We start from the raw sequence: 18,381 nt of genomic DNA on the forward strand, positions 1-18,381 counted from the left end.
GAGAAGTTTACAATGAGATATATATTTGTTGGGGGCAATTTGGTGCTTGGAAAAACAAGAAATGGAATGCGGTATTCTTATTTAGTGCGGAAGCTGAATATCACGCTCTTTATCGTGCAACTACGGAGCTTACTTGGCTGAAAATTCTTCTAACTGAACTCAGTTTTGATTCAAGAAAAATGGCTCTCTCTTCTACCATAACACCGAAGTTATTTTGATCACAAAAAAATAAAAATTAAGTGTAATATGATCAGATAATGCATGTTGAGCTGGTTAGGAATTGCATCAAAGATAACCCAGATTCTGTCAGGATAAAGGTTCCTTATGTTAAGAGTGAATACCGACTAGCTGTTATGAATTATGATGACTCATGTTGTTCTTAGTTGTCCATTCTATGTAACACTATTACACTATACAAGTTGGGCATGCATGATGTCTATGCACCAACTTGAGTAGGAGGGTTAGCGTGCATAACTTGAATAATATTTTGAATGATTAATTTTCTTTTTAGATAAAATTTATGTACTAGAATCAGGATATTTGTTGTTTGATTGGTTCTAATTGATTGTATAGTTGATTCTTTTATAATAGATTGTATGTATTGTGTGAATACCTCCTTGAGAAATATTAGTATCATTCAGTGAATTTATCAGTTCTAGGCTTATTAATTTTAAGAAGGTCAGGGGATGTTTGTAATTTCTGATGCCCATCGCTTACTTTATTCTGTAAAATGGTCTACTGAATCAAAATTTCGTTTAATTCTAATATTTTATTGTATCATATCATTTTGCGATCTTCTGGCCTCACGAGGCAACATGAGCTGTAGATACAATGCTAATGGAGTTAGAAACAACAAATTCCCCCCTTTTGGGAAAATAACTAATGTGGGCCGTTCCTTGAGATATATATTTCTGTAGTTATTGTTTACTCTAAATTGTCGCTCTAGCATGCTAGATAATTTTGGAGAGCTGAGTTTTCCCCGGCCAATTAATGGATTCTTGAGTTTTAGCCTTGAATGATATATCCTCTTGAATTTTATCCCCTCTGTATTAAATCTAAGAATAATCTGGTTTGGCTTTTGCATTTGTTTAATGACCTCATCTTCCACACCCATAACACTTGGAGATCTCCTATAAAATGCTAGGACCGGACACAGCTGAAAGAATTCAATGAGACGTATTATGGATAAGTAGAAGAAAGAAACATCTTTGACTAAAATTTGGACAACAGAGTAGCTTTTGAGATATTGCAATTTAAGATGAAAAAAATCTAATCGGTATATTCTTGGTGATAAGATCATGAGGGTTCCCTGTGATTTTTTTTTACCTTCATTTTTCTCCTTTGAAGATATTATATATTACACGTGTTATGATAATTTTTATGTTGTTAAAATAAAATTATTCCACATTCTTGTTAGTTTCAATTGTGCATGCATTACGCCTTCTGTCTCCTTGTCAGCTTTGTGCTCATAATTTTGTTATCATTTGTTACTGTGATACTATTGGGCTTTGGTCGTATAGGGTTTTTGTATTTTTTAGTACCGTTTTCTCTTTGCAGAATGACATTGATGCCAGATTATCAGCTTACTTAAAAGCAGAATTGCATAGGATATATGATCGAGAGAAAACTTGGAGGGAGAGGTTATGGAGAAATGGAATCATTAGATCCTCCCCGATGGTGTCACGAAAACGGCCCGAGTATGTTGGTGCGGAAGAGGTGTGTATGACGTTTGAAACGCTGGTTGATTTTTCGTTATCTCTAGTTTAGATTTATAGGATCTTGCTGTTGATTTTTGCCCCTGGTCTCTTTTGAAGGATTCTATGTGCGTCATTTGCCAGCAATTTTTATATCTTTCAGCCGTAGGTTGCAACTGCAGACCATTGACATTCGTCTGCTTAGAGGTGAGTGACAGCGATTGATATGTTGATATTATAAGAGTTCGGCCGATTCAAGTAAATCTAGTGGCTAGACCTCTGTATCACTCTTACCGATTCCCTTTATCACCTCGGGAGAAGAGAATAGGAGCATCGATTTATGTTCTGCTGATTATAAATCTTAAAATATTTTGAGATTGATTTCGCTTAGATGCACTTAAACTTCCTATAATCGACCTACATTTGGTTGGTTTTGTAAGTATGGAGTTCACTTATTTTGGCCCAGTTTATGGATTTTCAAAGAAAATCTCGATCTTTAAAAACTCATTGATAAGTTCGTCAACACTGTGACTCCCTTTTGCTGTGAGCTTTATTTCAAAATGTGAGCAGATGTCGCAGCTATATCTTTGTCGTGCCCTTTTATGATATAACTAAAACTTTTTTTAACTTAATGTCATGTGATGGGCCCTATACTCAAGTCCCTTTTGAATTTTAAACAACTATGAGACTATTTGAGATCAAGTAATGTAACTCACTGTCTTTTTATGCAGCACTGGGAACACCTTTGTGAATGCACGCCAAATAAACTTCGCCTTTTTTATCGTCATACTCTGGCGGAACTGAACAATTTGCTTCATACAGTCGATAAGCCGGATTCAAAGGAGGCAGCCAGTGTTTTACGGAGGAAATCGTCCGCTGAAAAAGCAGTAGCTTTGGCTAAAAAGGTGGTGACTCATTCTTATTCATGGTCGATAGAATTAACTTGACACCGGTTTCGATTTTTATGGGTGTAGTTGCTTTGGTGCAAACTCTTTTGTTAAGTTGAATTTGTTTATTTTATTTATCCATCTTACTTAGGGTACCGAACTGTTAGATTTTTGTGTGCCGTCACATATCTACCCTGATTTTGGTTTTTGTGGAAATCAGTTTTATGGAAATCAGAGATTAAGATAGCCTTTTCTGTGACTTTAATCTTTGCGATGATCGAAGTTTAGTATGTTACTTTTTACCTTGTGCATGATTGATTTAGTTCCTTTTTCTTTTGGAAGGGAGAATCACATAGTAACAACGCAATGACGCGGCTTGGAAAATAAGTTTGAATCTAAGTACTAGCAAGACAATATTTTCGAACATACAGTTTTGTCAAACTCTGTTTAGAGGCTATTGCTGCATAAAAGTTTTACTGATTATAATTTTTTTTTTAATTTCATTCCATTGTTATGAGTTGAAATCATGCATGCTTATTGTATATGTGCATAAATTTGTTGTATGTATACGAATCTTGTTTAGCCTGCCAAACCGCCACAGTTTTTTGAGCTTTCCCTTGTCCATCATTGGCCATGATTTTTCAGTTTCATATCACTGTGATATACTTACTCTTAGTTTTCATTTTTCTCCTTGTTTAGGTGAAGGGTGGTCATGTTACACTTGTGCAACTTGCTGAAGAGTGGATTTTGAGGGCTTGTAAGATTCTTGAACATCCATACTCTAGGTATGCATATGCCACTGCGTTAGAAGAAGCTGAACAATTTCTTTGGGCTGGTTCTGAAATGGATTTTGTAAGCTCAAAATTCCCTTGTTTTTACTTTCATCCTGATTTTAGCTATTTTGTGATTGAGCATACTCGTCTGATCCGCCCGATAGGTGCGCGAGATGAGAAACAACTTGGTTCAAGCACAGAATTGGGCAGAAGATGTGAGAGAATGCATTTCTATGGTCAAATTATGGTCCAAGGATAACAAATGCGACATTAAAAAGATACAGATGGATCATATTAACAAGTTACTCAGGTCAAGCAATGTCCTTTGCAATGAGCCTGGCCATTTTCACTTACAGGTCCGAATGTTTTCAGTTAATGGGTTTTCTCTTTCTTTAATGAGTTGGGTTATGGAGCACCAACTAATTTTGGCTAAATCATGTGTAGGAACACCAACAAGAAGCTATTAAGCTGACCAACGAAATAAATTCTGCTCTATATGTACATTCTGAAATTTCTGTGAGTGAACTGTCTCAGTTGCCACAATTTTATTTCGATTGAAAGATGTTGACAGTGTAATGGTTGTCATCCACTTGTTTTATGGAGGCATCTTTGCCTAGGTTTTTGTATTTCTGTCTACATAAGTCACCTAACTTATTCAAGTGCATCCTGACAAATTGATACTGATGTGATTGTTGCACTTACAATAAATAGAGTCCCCTCTATATGGCATCTGCTTTACTTTGCTAATTTGCTTGTATTATTGTTTCTTCAGGTGTCTGATTTGGAAATTTTATCTGCCAAGGCTATTGATTTACCAATCTACATACCAGAAAGTGAGAAACTAGAGTACAAGCTATCAGCTGTGAAGGTACGTTCTTTTGATATTTATATGTTGAAACAATTTGTAGCAGACAGCCGGTTCTCTTGATAATTGGCATTTTTCTGTGATCCAACTCTAGAAGTTGAACACTGTTTACTTTGATGCGGTATGGAACTTATTGAGATAACAGGACCTACATGTTTATCTTCGGACACCAAGAGAACTCGAATGGTGCCTTTTATTAGTGAAATCCTTCTTAATCTTGTAGCCAGGAACTCTAATTGTCTGATTAGCATTTTGGTAAATGTGTTCCGACTCTTTTACTGGTATAAATGGAAATAACAGAGACAAAAAAATTTCCTGTGCCATTGCATGATGTTTTTAGAGGATTCTGTTTATTCTCAGGTTGTAATATATTTGTGAGCTTGTTTAGGTTTGGTTGGACAATGCTAGAAATTGCATAAATCAGAAATCTCGTTCTTCAGTGGAGATAGATATGCTCTACAAGCTGGAGGCAGAGGTTGTTCAAAATGCTCTTCCCCCTCTCTTTTTACGAACCCCCGCGACTGCTCTATCATTGAAATAACATCTCTTTGGTAGTGAGTTCATTTTTCGTTCTTTTCTGTTTATACTTTCCAGATTTTAGACCTACAGCTTCAGCTTCCTGAAACTGAGCCTCTTACTGTTTTGATGAGGGAAGCTAAATGTTGTCAGTCTCGTTGCAGTGATATGTTAAAAAATCAGAACACTCTAGAGGTTGCACCTTATTAATTCGAACTTCATATTTTTTTAGTGCACTGATCCGAAACTTATATTTGAAGTTACTCCTCTTTTTATGTGCAGGAAGTCAAACAATTTCTTATTGAATTCGAGGATTTTACTGTTAATATTCCTGAGCTAAACCTTCTGAGAAGATACTATGATGATATCACGTCGTGGAAATGCCGTGTAAGTATAGTTCTTATGAACATTCAGGAACGGGAGGATCAAGAAAATGTAATTGATGAGTTGATTATCCTTCAGAGAGATGCATCTTTGCTTCAAATTCAAGGTCCCTTATTCTTTAATCATCCTATATGCTTGTTCATGTAGCTGCATACTTGTTAGTGCTCTTGCTTCATTTCATTTAACCATTTTTCCTTCTTACTTTCAATGTAGTCAATGATTTACCGCGTCTTGAACTTGAGCATACCAAAGCTTGTTGCCGAGTTAAAGCGATCAAGGTAATGTTGCAAGAGCTGTTCTTTGGAGCTTTATCTTCTAATTATAGATGGGATGATTCAATTTTTTTGGTCATAAATTTTAATTAATTAATATAATTTTAAGATGCTTTCGTTTGAAGGGACTAACTCTCCTTGTGCAAATTTTTATTTCTCATTTTTACCCACTTTATTTGCTTGAACACGTGTTTAAAGAAATTCTGTTTTGTTGGTCAAATACTATATCTAGGGTGAGTGTGGTTGTTCATTATGATTTTTGAATCTATGCTAAAATTTTTATTTTCACATGTCCCTCCATGTGTAAACCAGATTCAAGAATGGAGGCCCAAAATTAAATATTTAAGGTTTACACGAGATGGTCATGTGCAGAGCAATGAAGAATAGAAATAAGTCTGTGTTGTGATATGTTGTGGGTCATTAATAGCTTTATATTTTAAAATGTATCTAGTAAGGATATTGAGTTCTACATGTCCTTCCAAGAGCTATCTATAGACTATAATGTTGTGTGAACACCCAATTGTTTTGTTTATGACTATATTCATGCAGGCATTTCACAGTAAAATGTCCATGGATTTTATTCAACTGCTGATGTCGGAGGCGACCACGTATGGTTCTATTTTGCATGTTTTCATAGAAGAAATTTGTTTTATTTTGATATTCTTTAGATGCGTAGGGGAAAATATGGAAGCTTGAAATTTTTATACCAATTTCAGACTACAGATGGAGAAAGAGAAGCTATTTACCGAACTCTCCCAAAGACTTGCAGTTGCAATGTCAGTGGAAGAGAGAGCAAAACTTTGTCTAGGAAACAAGGCAGAGATATCTGAATTTGAGGATGTCTTGAGGTTCAGCTCCCAACTTTATTTTCTTTTATTCGTATATTGTCTGTTATTCTAGGATTCTTTGACACTCGTAATTTTTCAGGGCTTCTGATGACATTGGCATTATTCTACCATCTATCCATGATGTCATGAATGCATTATCAGTGACTAATGTTTGGTTGATGAAGTCCAAGCCATTTCTGATTCATGACTCATCCACTATACCAGGTTCAAAGGCATGTCCTCGAGTTGATGTCTTGAAGGTATTATTATTAGTTTTTTTAAGTTAATTGCCAAATTGAAGAATGTGGCATGATGGAATAATAGTTTTGCAGGAGTTGGTGTTGGAGTCAGAGCACCTGAAGATTCATTTGGAAGAATGTTCACTGCTTAACAAAGTTTTGAAGAAGTGCATTGATTGGGAGCAGGATGCCAGCTCATTGCTCCAAGCTGTGGAAAAGCTATGGAATATTGATATTATTGGTGATGGAATCACCAGTTCTTTCATTTCTGAACTTGAATGTCAAGTTTTTTCAATAGAGTCTGCCATGAAAGCTGGTCTTTCTCTTGGTCTTGATTTCACTATGATCCCAAAACTTAAAGATGCTTGTTCTATGCTCAAGTGGTTCATTAAAGCTCTCTCCTTTTCTTTTGTTATTCCCACCAGTGAGGTGATATTCTCTCCCGCCTGTTTACAAATATTGACAAACATATGTTTACATGTTTTATGCTTTTTTCTCTTCCCATGCTATCATGTATTGTTGTTGAATAGTCTGTGTGCCTTCATTTTTTATTGGTGAAATTTACTTGCAAGCTTGTTCATTAAATTGACTGACCAGGACAAGCCAAAGGGTCTTTTTACTTCTTGATTACACCATTACTTGGAGGTTGTTCTGTCATTTTTAAACATTAAACGCCCTTCCTCTTAAATTTTCATAACAAGTTGGTTGATCGATCTTTCAGGGTCGGAGACTATGTTGGGGACTATTTCTCATAGATCTAAGGTTAATTCATTAGGGACTATTCCAAGCAGTTTCTGCTATCTTAACCTAGTTAAAATCAAATATATTTATTAACCGTATAATTTGGTTCAATAACATCAATTTAGTGATATTTCCTTTTATATGATCTTATTGTGGTTTAGTTGGGCAATATTCTGTTATATTTGTCTCAAAATATTTTGACATACATAAAGAGCTGATAATTATATTCTGAATAAAGAGATTAATCAGAGTTTTTTCCCATTCTCGTAGATGTAGGTCTTTGTTTCTGTAAATTTTGTATCACTATCTTGATTCACATCTCAACATGGTAACGTTGGATTTCTAATCTATATCTTTTTGTGTCGTTCGCATTTCTAAAATCTCCTCGTAGAAAAACAAAAAACACTGGTTTTGGACAGTGTTCACTTTAATGGTAACTCAAAAATACTATTAGTTTGGCTGTCGCCGTCTTATTTTTGTTTAAATATCTTCTCTATGCGGACAATTATGAATATGTTTTAGGCTGGTCAAAAGAAGATGAAATATCTTATCTTTACCTCTTTTTTTTTCTCTGATTTTGAATACAAAATGATGCAAGGTTTTTTTTCCCAAGATGTTTTCCTGGTTGAGCACATCAATTTGGGTTTCTATCTTTGATTTAAGGGGAGCGCAAAGATCAGTAATATATTCTATATTTAAATTTGATATTTTTAGATTATAATGAAATTTTGATGACTTTATTGTTACTTAGTTGGGAAAGATTGTTACCATATTTCACCAAGAGATTGTCTCCTAAATAAGAGGTTATGATTGTGTTATAAACAAAGAAAAAAAGAAAAAAATAATGACTTTTAGGCCTCCTTTGTCTTTTCGGTGTAAGCATTAATGGCCAAACTACTTATAATCTATGTTGTGTTGCATTCTTTCTTCATGGTTCTATGATATTCAAATTCTTCAAAAATTAAATTGAATAATAGGTACGAGCAGTTTTTCAGTTAGAATCAAAGAAGCTCAATGGCTATTCCGTGGAAACATTATTGACAAGACTTTCATCTTTTGAGGTTCTAATGATTTATATCCAATAAAATTATGGCTCGAGAACTGTTTATTTTAGTAATTACTTATTCTTTTCGCCTTCTTGTTGATTGTTTCTTTATTATATGTTTATTGGAGTAAAACCCATAGTTTGGATCGAAGTTTTTATTTTTATATATTGACGTTTATGTGACGAATTATCTTGTTCTAGGAAGTTGGAATGATGCTTGATGCTGCCGTCAAACTTCCTTTGGAGTATAAATCATGTGCATTGGTTGTCGCATTGATCGATGGGTTAAATTGGCTTGGAAAAGCCCTCGAATGTCTTCATCCTCGTGGTCGCTTACAGTTGGAGCTGGGCAGTGTTGAAGAAGTTCTTGTTATATCTGAGGTCTACTGCTATTTTCTTTTGCTTTTTGACTACAGATATCTAGTACTATTAATTAAAGGAGAGTTTTTTTTGCTTTACCTAAAATACCCTTATTATTTTTGAACTCCTATTTTGAAGGAGTAGAAAGTAATAATTATGTTAAAAATTATTTAAAATAATCATTCACAATTTGATTTTATATCTTTATAATATATACGTTTTTTAGTAATAATTTTTTTCAATTTAGTTTAGATTGCAAAATTTTTTTATATTATATCAACTATTTTACACGTGTGTGGAAAAAGTAGATGAAAAATCTTATCAGTGTACGCTCTTTCGGCTTCATTATTTTAATCTGCATTGATCTGATCTATTGAACTTGCAGAAAATCTACATACCATTTCCAATTATTGTTAGCCGTCTTCGTGATGCCATTCAGAAACACAAGTAAGTTTTGTCCTCAATGCTACATCAACTCCCTTTTCTATCCATTCTTAATAGTGGTACCAATAACACTTTTTCACGGCCCCCTGAAAAAAAAAAATATATAGACTGGTTGTTCACACATTGGATTATTTTGATTATTTAAAGAAGTGGCAAAAAAGGCTATGGAAAACTTTTTGCGAGGACTAATTAATTTCCTGTTATTAACTACTTTGCTCCACACGATTGCTATTTTAATCAATCTCAAAATTTGTTTAGGCACCCTCACACTTTTTTCTATGAACATATTATGTACACTTGGAGTTTGCAGCAAACTCCTATATTTCTATGGTTGAAAGAATGCAGATGTTGGTAGCTTGTCCCTGCCACTTTGATCGATGAAAAAAGGTTACGAGGAACTAGACCATATGAGTCTCACACAAATATATCTAAGATCTGTCTATGAAATTTATGATTTTATTGAAGTCCATACACCAGGAAAGTAGTAATACGACAAGGAGAAATGTTTTATTCGAAATTTATAAATTAGAAATCACTTGAAATGATTGATGATTACAGGCACTAAGAAAAAGCGATAAATTGCAGGGGGTGGTAACCATACTTCTTAGATTGAATAATGATGTGCAACTCTGGGAAAATTAAAAGCTTTACCTTCTTGCGTGAGGACTTTGGACTATGCCTATCTGTGGTTGCATGATACTTGGTGATGGAAACTTCTCTGAATTGAATCTGGTGTCAATTTTTTCTACTCACCTGTGTTGTGGTACAAGTTGCCTTAGTTGATAGTTCAGATCATTGTAGAAGTTTGGGTCACAATAATCGACTGCTTTGGGCATGTTATTCTGGTTATTAAATGTACCCAAATCTAGTGTTGTGGACTGCTCATCCATAGTTCAACCATCATTATTTTCTGATCTGATGCTCTAGACTGACCCAACCTGTGACACTAGTGAGAGCTCATTAAAGCCAGCAATAGACCTAAAATTTCTGTTTTGACTTGTTTAGCAATTTTACAGTTTATGGCTGGAGCAAGTCATTCTATTTTTTGGACTGAACTCTGAAGATCGAACATGGAATGTCTTGCTCCAACTGAAGGTACGCTGATAAATAAGATTTATTTCTTTTTTAAAATAAAATATTAAAAGTTCCTTGTAGCTTGTTTCTGCTATTTCATACTGAGGTGCTCTAGATGTTTTGGTGAATCAATGTCGAGGTTTCCTAATCTTTTTAGTTGTTAGCCTATTGTGAATTGTGATCATCAAATTACTCAAAAAGCAGCTTACACTGGTGATTGAGATGCAATAAAGTATTCAGGGTTCTTAAACCATGATCAAGCCCGCATGCTTTGTAGGTGACCACTTAGTCCTGAGTTGTCTATTTAGGAGTAAATTCTAATTGGGAAAAAAATGTGGATCTTGGAAAATATAGTTACGTTGAGTGGAAACAAATACTTGGATAATTCAAGTTCCAACTATTAGTGGTAATAAGTATGAATTGTTGAAGTGGTATGTTTTCCAAGAGCAGTTCAATTATTATGGTAAGATTGGCTTGTAGTTTCTTTCAACTTAATATTCCTGAGCATACATTTGACAGTACAGGCTAAAAAAAATTGAGGTTGATTCATCATGTAGGATAGTAAGGCGAGAACCGATAAAGTATCTGTGTCCTAATTATTTTTACTTTTTATGTTCCAGCTTATCTGCTGCCATTATCTTAGGCTTAATTGTCCATGATCTTTGTATTTCATTTTAGTTTACATCAGAATTAGGTCTCATTATGCATACTTATTAATTTTTTTGCACCATTTCTAATCAGACTATACTTTTGGTGATTTTCATGTCCTTTATTTTTGTTTATATCTATTTACTCCCAAGTGTTATTCATGAATATTTGGACTTGGAAAAATAATATTTCAAAGGCTTACAAGGTTTGTAGTCGTGTTGGAAGTACCATGTCAATGTTTTGCCCAAAAGCAAAAAATAATTCTTTCTTTTACATTCATTTTCGATTTTTCTTCTGTGAGCTGTAATCGGACAAGGATTTGAACATTCAGGAAGTTGGGAATGCTGAGGCATTCAGGTGTTGTGAACTAGAGAAGATTCTTTCTGAAGTTAATAAGGTTGAACAGTGGAAGCTGAAGTGTGAGGACGTAGTTAAGCCCTCTATTGCCAAAGAGATTCCACTGCTCTGTGCTCTCATTGAGGTACATGCAAATCAGTTGTTTCTGTTTGATAATATGATATTGGCGATTTAGCTTTTGTTTCTGCAGAGCTCTTAAAATTATGTGCATTATTGCAGATCAAAGATACCCTTGAGAAATCTTTTGACATATACAATACTTCTAAAACTGGTGTGACAAGTTTTTATTGCACATGCTGCTCCAGCAATGTTGAGCAACAAGAGCTTTTGACCTGTTCTGTTTGCAAGGAGGGGTTAGCTTTCTGGCTCAATTGTTGATAGTTCCACTTTCTCTCAATGGCTTCTAGGTTTTAAACAAAAACTTAATTGTAATGAAGGACCCCTTTTTTTCCTGTGGATGGTTTTCACAGTTTTCACCGTCATTGCTCGACACCATCATTAGAAGATGCAATGCTGTTTGTTTGCACATTTTGCAACTTTGTGAAAAGTTCCATACTTCCTCGTGGCGGATTTGGTCCTCTGGTTTGTAATTGACCATTCATTACTATAGAATTAATCCTCATAAAATGTTCTTTTCTTGATTCTCTGTTTCAATGCGTAGAAAGCTGGACGGAAGCATCTTGAATTGGATAAGCTTGCTATTCTTCGCTCAGATGCCAATGACCTTTGCATTTGGTATGAATTCCATATTGTATTGATGCATAATCCGACTTTTACCCTTTGTAGAACTGTTCGTTTTATTACGGAACTTATTGCCACATATTATTTGTCTAATATTACTGTTTGGAACATGCCATTTGATTTCACAAAATGCCCATGTTCTAATTAAATAAGAAAAATTTACTATACATGTTCTGATCAAAGAAGTAAAGACTCTTGGAGATGGTTTTGCACATTCTGGGTGAATTATGGTTGTTCTGGTAATTATGACCTATATGGTTAATAATCTTGAGTCTATACTTTGGGGCATCCGTGAAATGTTTGGTGATTTTACAACTTTTATATTCTTTTCTGTGGGAGGATGATAAATGATAAACACCATGATTATGCGTGACTTTCGAGGCGGAATAGAAGCAACCACAAGATGTGGTTTTTCATGCTTATGCATTTCTTAGATAAACTGCATAAATGTTTCTGGATAAATTGAATGATTTTTTTTAAACTGGAAGGTGAGACTGAGTTATATATGAATGTAGACGGGTTGAAATATAAACTGAATCTATCTTATCAAACTTAGTTGGTATCTAACAACAGTGCATGTATGTTCGATCCCCAAATCATGCAGAGGTAAGAATCAAGGAAGCAAATATCACGGGAGATGATTTGGAGGCAAAAATCATGTCATAATTTATCTAGAGAATGGTATTAGTAAATATATTGGTTGATTTACAAGTAACAATATCTAGGTGATGTTATAAATAAAGACAAGCACGTAGAAAGGTAGAGAAGAAATTGAGTAGAAAATTTTTGCACGTAAAAAGGTAGAGAAGAAATTGAGTAGAAAATTTTTGGAGGTTTTTGTTACGTGCCTGCGTTTGGGATCGTGTTATGGGTCGTTGGACAGTGAAATCTTTTCGTTCGGAGTAGAATTCCTGTCCTTTTGATTTACGCCCTTGACGACCTATGATTAGCTGAAGAGTTGGGGCTCGAGAGAACAAGAGAACCACCCGATCTTGAAAAATAAACTTTTATTGATAATATTTTTTGATAAGCATCTCTTTCTCCCAAATCCCTACATATACTAATGATGCAATCCCTCACAACTGAAAGAAAAATCCTACCAAATTTAAAAGATATGCTGAAATCTCAAAAACAAGGAAATAGTAAAACAAGGAAATAATTATCTTTGCTAACTAGGAAAAAATCTTCTTGCTCCTCAACTTTTAACCCTAAATTTCCCATGTGTGAAACGTTGATACCTCTTGGGCTCGTCCTCCTCATTCTTGGGCTCTTTCTCCACATTGGTGTCCACAGCCCCTTCTCGGCCCACGTCGTCTTCGCGGCTCGTGACATTGCCGTCCCCTTGAGATGCAAGTTTGTCCTCAAACTTGAAAGAAGGGAATTGGGCTGTGAAGGTTGAAACCGCTTCCCAAGAAGCCTCAGATGGTGCCAGCCCTTGCCAATGAACTAAAAACTCGTGGCCGCCATTGCGGATGCGTGTATCAAGGATGGCCTGCGGTTGTCTGTTCTCCTCGTCTAGGGGAAAATGCGGAAGTACGGGGTCTGCCTCCTGATTGCCCTTGAACTTCTTGAGTGATGAAACATGGAAAACTGGATGGATCTTGGATGATTCTGGGAGTTGAAGTTTGTATGCGACTGAGCCAATGCGACTAACTATCGAAAATGGACCATAGTAACGGGGGCCGAGTTTCTGATTTTTGCGATAAGCGACGGATTTCTGACGATATGGCTGTAGTTTGAGCAGGACCTTGTCCCCCACGTCGAACTGGAGTTCCCGATGAGTAGCATCATATTGTGTCTTCATGGAGTTTTGTGCTTGCAAGAGTCTGTTTTTTAATTCCCCAAGAACTTGATCACGAGTTTGCAATCTTTATCCACAGAATCAATGCGTGAGAGACCGGGGCAGTATGACAACAGGCGTGGTGGGGGGCGCCCATATACGGCTTCAAAGGGTGTAGTGCGAAGAGAAGAGTGAAAACTGGTGTTGTAGCAATACTCAGACCATGACAGCCAACCTACCCATTTCGTTGGATAATCCCCTGTAAAGCAGCGCAAATACATTTCCACGATGCGATTAACAACCTCTATTTGACCATCGGATTGTGGGTGATATGCCGACGTAAAGCATAATTGTGAACCACTCAGTCGAAAAAGTTCCTTCCAAAAAGAGCTTGTAAAAGTGACATCCCGATCAGTAACAATTGTCTCTGGTAGCCCATGCAATTTAAATACGTGATCAAAGAAAATGCGAGCGACGTGCACGGCAGTATACGGATGGGAGAGGGCCAAAAAATGAGCATATTTAGAGAGGCGATCGACGACGACCAATAGCACACTTTTGCCTTGTGACACCGGAAGCCCTTCAACAAAATCCATGGAAATATCGGCCCATATATGCTGAGGTATCGGTAGGGGTTGGAGTAACCCTGCAGGTTTTAAAAGTTCCACCTTATTGCGTTGACATATGAGACACGTAGCTACATAGTCTTGGACTTGGCGTTTCATTCCTGTTCAAAAGAAATCACGGGAAATGCGGTGAACAGTTTTCTGGAAGCCCTCATGGTAGGCATTATGGGTACCCGAAATGATACTGGCAATGGAGGGCGAGATCTTCGGCAAATAAATACGCTGGCGATACCATATAAGACCATCCCGGAATTCCCAAGGCCCTATAGCTTCGCCTTGCTGGATTTTCTGGATAAGGGGTTGAAGCTCGGCCGTGTCCCTATGTTCCTCCCGAATGGTGCTGAAAATGGCGGATTGCGGCAGGGAGATAGCTTGTAAACTGCCCTCCGCATCATCACGTCTGGACAGCGCATCCGCCACCACGTTGGTGCTGCCTGCTTTGTATTCCACATGAAAATCAAAACCCAGAAGCTTGCTAACCCAATGCTGCTGTGGTGAAGTCGTAATCCGCTGTTCCAGTAAAAATTTAAGGCTATAATGATCGGTGCGAACCACAAAAGTGTTGCCCCAAAAATAAGGTCGCCAATGGCGCACCGCTTTAGCTAACCCAATCAACTCTTTTTCATATGCAGGAAGCTTTTTGTGTCGTTGTGGTAAGGGTTGGCTAAATAAAGCAAGGGGACGCCCATTTTGATGCAAAACTGCACCAATCCCAGTATCAGAAGCGTCGCACTCGACCACAAAGTGTGCTGAAAAATCCGGCAAGGCAAGAACAGGGGTTGTTGTCATAACAGTTTTTAATAGGGCAAACGCACGAGAAGCCTCGTCGCTCCACTTGAAGGAGTTCTTTTTTAATAGCTGCGTAAGGGGAGCTGCGATGGTGCCATAATCCTTGACGAATTTGCGATAATAACCGGTGAGCCCCAAAAATCCTCGCAACCCTTTAACTGTGTTTGGGGCTGGCCATTGTGTGATTGCCTTAATCTTGTCCTCATCAACCTTAACACCCGTTTGATTGACGACGTGCCCTAGATAGGCCACCTCTTTTTTGGCAAAGATACACTTAGATCGCTTCAAGACAAATTGTTGTTGCCGTAATATCGAAAAAACTGTGCGAATATGACACAAGTGGTCGTCCTACGTTGGGCTGTAGATCAAGATATCATCAAAGAAAACCAAAATAAATTGCCTCAAATATCGCCCAAAGACCGAATTCATGATTGATTGGAAGGTAGAAGGGGCGTTGGTAAGGCCAAAGGGCATTACGACAAACTCAAAGTGGCCGTGGTGGGTGCGGAAGGCTGTCATGTGCACGCAACTAGGATCCATAAGAATCTGGTGGTATCCGGCCCGTAGATCCAGCTTTGAAAAATACTTCGCACCATGAAGCTCCTCCAAAAGCTCGTCTATGACCGGGATCGGGAATTTGTCCTTGATAGTTTTTGCATTAAGAGCCCGATAGTCGACACAAAACCTCCAAGTGTCGTCACTTTTCTTGACTAGAAGTACTGGGGATGAGAATGGCGAGTTGCTGGGCCGAATGAGACCCTTCGCGAGCATAGCAGCGCATTGTCGCTCAATTTCGTCTTTTTGTGCATGGGGATATCGATATGGGCGCACCACGACGGGATTGGCACCGTGTTCCAATATGATTTTGTGATTGGCGCTGCGAGAAGGCGGAAGTCCCCCTGGTTCGGCAAAGATATCAGAAAATTCTTCCAAAAGATTTGCTAACTGTCCCTGTGAGTCTTCTTTATTGTTACACAACGTAGATAAATGCATGCTAGTTGTAGTGCCGCCTTTTTGTACGCCGTATAATGCAATTGTTGTGCCCCCTTGCAAGAATCTCATCGACATATCCTTGAAGTTCCATGTGATATGACCCAGTGTTTTGAGCCAATTCACGCCCAAGACGGCTCCAAATTCACCCAATGAGAAAATGAAAAATTCCACACAGAAGGAATGTCGCTCCAGTTGGATGTTTATGTTACGACAAACTCCAGCGCATGATAATTTTTTTCCACTGGCCACTGTCACCCAAAGGGCTGCTGGATTTTCTATTGGCAACTTCAATTTATCGGCCAAGTTGGTGTCCAAGAAGCAGTGTGTGCTGCCCGAATCTATGAGTACCAAGACCGGAACACCATTAATAGCCCCTTTAATTTTCATTGTTTGCGCTTCTGAGGACCCCGAAATAGCGTGTATGGTCAACCCCAAGTCGTGTGCTTCCTCTGATTCACCTTGTTCTTCATCGGTTAATTCTAACCAAAATAATTTTTTGCATCGATGACCGGGGACATACATTTCATCACAGTTAAAACAGAGCCCCCGTGATCGGCGCTCCTCCATCTCCGCTCGATTCAATTTCTTAACAAACGGCGGTGGACTTGGATTAACCCCTGGTTTGCGCGGTGCTTGACTCCCTTCTTTTCGCTCGAATAGGCGAGCAAGGCTCATTGCGCTTGCTAAATCCTTGGGCTGCTGGATTTCCACCTCAATTGCAATCTGTTCCCTTAACCCGCTGATGAATATTTCTACTTCTTGTTCGCTGGTGAGAGCACAGGCATGGGCAGCCAGTTGTTCGAATCGGCGCTGATATTCCCCTACGGTTCTTGTTTGGCGTAACTTAGATAATTCTCCCAATTTATTGCTGCGGATCGTCGGGCCAAATCGGAGATTGCATTGGTTCTTGAACTCTTCCCATTGTAAGTTCGGCCTATCTCTTTCCAATTTGAGGAACCATACTTGCGCTTCTTCTTCTAGGTGGAAGGATGCTAACTCCACCTTTTCTTCTTCCGGTGTATGTTGATGTCGAAAAAAGTGTTCGCACCGATGGATCCATCCCAACGGGTCTCCCTGGCCATTGTAACTAGGAAAATCTAGTTTTGAGTATTTTGGAATATACCTACGGCCTTCTCCTTCGTCGATGCGCTTCGAGTCCTCACGACGCGGAATACGCGAGTCCCTGTAGCTACTTTCCCCGTTGTGCCCTCCTGAATTTTCAGAACGTGTGTTTGTCAAGTTCAGTGAAAGCTCCTGCAATTGTGCGGCCATCTCCTGCTGCCGCTGTTCGGTTGCACGTTTATCCTCCTGATACAAGTTCATGAATGCCACAAATTGCTGTTCCAGCTTGCTGATATCCCCCATAACGGCTGGCTCTGATACCAATATGTTACGTGCCTGCGTTTGGGATCGTGTTATGGGTCGTTGGACAGTGAAATCTTTTCGTTCGGAGTAGAATTCCTGTCTTTTTGATTTACGCCCTTGACGACCTATGATTAGCTGAAGAGTTGGGGCTCGAGAGAACAAGAGAACCACCCGATCTTGAAAGATAAACTTTTATTGATAATATTTTTTGATAAGCATCTCTTTCTCCCAAATCCCTACATATACTAATGATGCAATCCCTCACAACTGAAAGAAAAATCCTACCAAATTTAAAAGATATGCTGAAATCTCAAAAACAAGGAAATAGTAAAACAAGGAAATAATTATCTTTGTTAACTAGGAAAAAATCTTCTTGCTCCTCAACTTTTAACCCTAAATTTCCCATGTGTGAAACGTTGATACCTCTTGGGCTCGTCCTCCTCATTCTTGGGCTCTTTCTCCACATTGGTGTCCACAGCCCCTTCTCGGCCCACGTCGTCTTCGCGGCTCGTGACAGTTTTCAAATAGCCATATCTTTTTTTAGTGTATTCCCTGGTTACGCTCTTTTCTATTATAGCTCCCTAGTTTGTGAGTCTTCATTTGGAGTAGCAACCCATCCCACTCTATCACTCTTTAACCTCTCAAGAAAGTTTCCTTTGGAACTACGTTTATAAATTTGTCATTCTCATCAATTCTGATTCTATGTTTTCTATCTTTGGAGGACCCTACGACTCTGCGTTTACCCTTTGCAGTTCTTGTATTTTTCCTAGATGGGGTTACACTTGGGTGGTTGCATTTTTCCTAGTCATAGTTGCACCGGGGTCCATATGTGGGTAAGTATTGACCGTGTGAGGAAATTATACGGCTCTGCTCATTTTATTCTTAGCGTTGAAATACGAAAATAGTTTGAAATCAGGTCTAATGATACCAAGTTCAGGATGAGCGTATGTTTTGATCTTTT

At 37.9% G+C, this 18,381-nt stretch overlaps 1 protein-coding gene and 1 long non-coding RNA gene across 4 annotated transcripts in view; both read left to right on the forward strand.

Annotated features, from left to right (window-relative positions):
* The window catches only part of LOC142533281 (lysine-specific demethylase JMJ17), a 28,585-nt gene that overhangs the window by 7,593 nt on the left and 2,611 nt on the right, over nt 1-18,381 (forward strand). Inside the window, exons 7-28 of one of the 2 annotated variants that reach the window (XR_012816711.1) lie at nt 1,558-1,716; nt 1,815-1,901; nt 2,426-2,599; nt 3,281-3,433; nt 3,519-3,710; nt 3,799-3,870; nt 4,127-4,222; nt 4,608-4,694; nt 4,814-4,930; nt 5,018-5,225; nt 5,333-5,397; nt 5,941-5,999; nt 6,108-6,239; nt 6,319-6,478; nt 6,551-6,886; nt 8,445-8,624; nt 8,989-9,050; nt 10,064-10,142; nt 11,101-11,250; nt 11,346-11,479; nt 11,597-11,708; nt 11,792-11,861. Coding sequence is in view for 1 of the 2 variants with exons in the window: in XM_075639995.1 (XP_075496110.1) it covers nt 1,558-1,716; nt 1,815-1,901; nt 2,426-2,599; nt 3,281-3,433; nt 3,519-3,710; nt 3,799-3,870; nt 4,127-4,222; nt 4,608-4,694; nt 4,814-4,930; nt 5,018-5,225; nt 5,333-5,397; nt 5,941-5,999; nt 6,108-6,239; nt 6,319-6,478; nt 6,551-6,886; nt 8,445-8,624; nt 8,989-9,050; nt 10,064-10,142; nt 11,101-11,250; nt 11,346-11,479; nt 11,597-11,708; nt 11,788-11,861 (2,888 nt within the window). In the remaining variant the exon portion in view is untranslated. Of the gene's footprint in view, nt 1-1,557; nt 1,717-1,814; nt 1,902-2,425; nt 2,600-3,280; nt 3,434-3,518; nt 3,711-3,798; nt 3,871-4,126; nt 4,223-4,607; nt 4,695-4,813; nt 4,931-5,017; nt 5,226-5,332; nt 5,398-5,940; nt 6,000-6,107; nt 6,240-6,318; nt 6,479-6,550; nt 6,887-8,444; nt 8,625-8,988; nt 9,051-10,063; nt 10,143-11,100; nt 11,251-11,345; nt 11,480-11,596; nt 11,709-11,787; nt 11,862-18,381 lie in introns of both variants that reach the window. The other variant, XM_075639995.1, reaches the window with a different exon arrangement.
* LOC142533283 (uncharacterized) lies at nt 11,868-18,254 on the forward strand. Of its 2 annotated transcripts, XR_012816716.1 has the most exons (3): nt 11,868-12,626; nt 12,668-12,711; nt 17,949-18,254. It is a non-coding gene; the product is annotated as an uncharacterized LOC142533283 (long non-coding RNA). The 2 variants fall into 2 exon arrangements; XR_012816715.1 differs by having other exon boundaries at nt 11,868-12,711.

Source organism: Primulina tabacum, chromosome 18 (genome assembly GCF_025594145.1).
Source record: "Primulina tabacum isolate GXHZ01 chromosome 18, ASM2559414v2, whole genome shotgun sequence".
Lineage (NCBI taxonomy): Eukaryota > Viridiplantae > Streptophyta > Magnoliopsida > Lamiales > Gesneriaceae > Primulina > Primulina tabacum.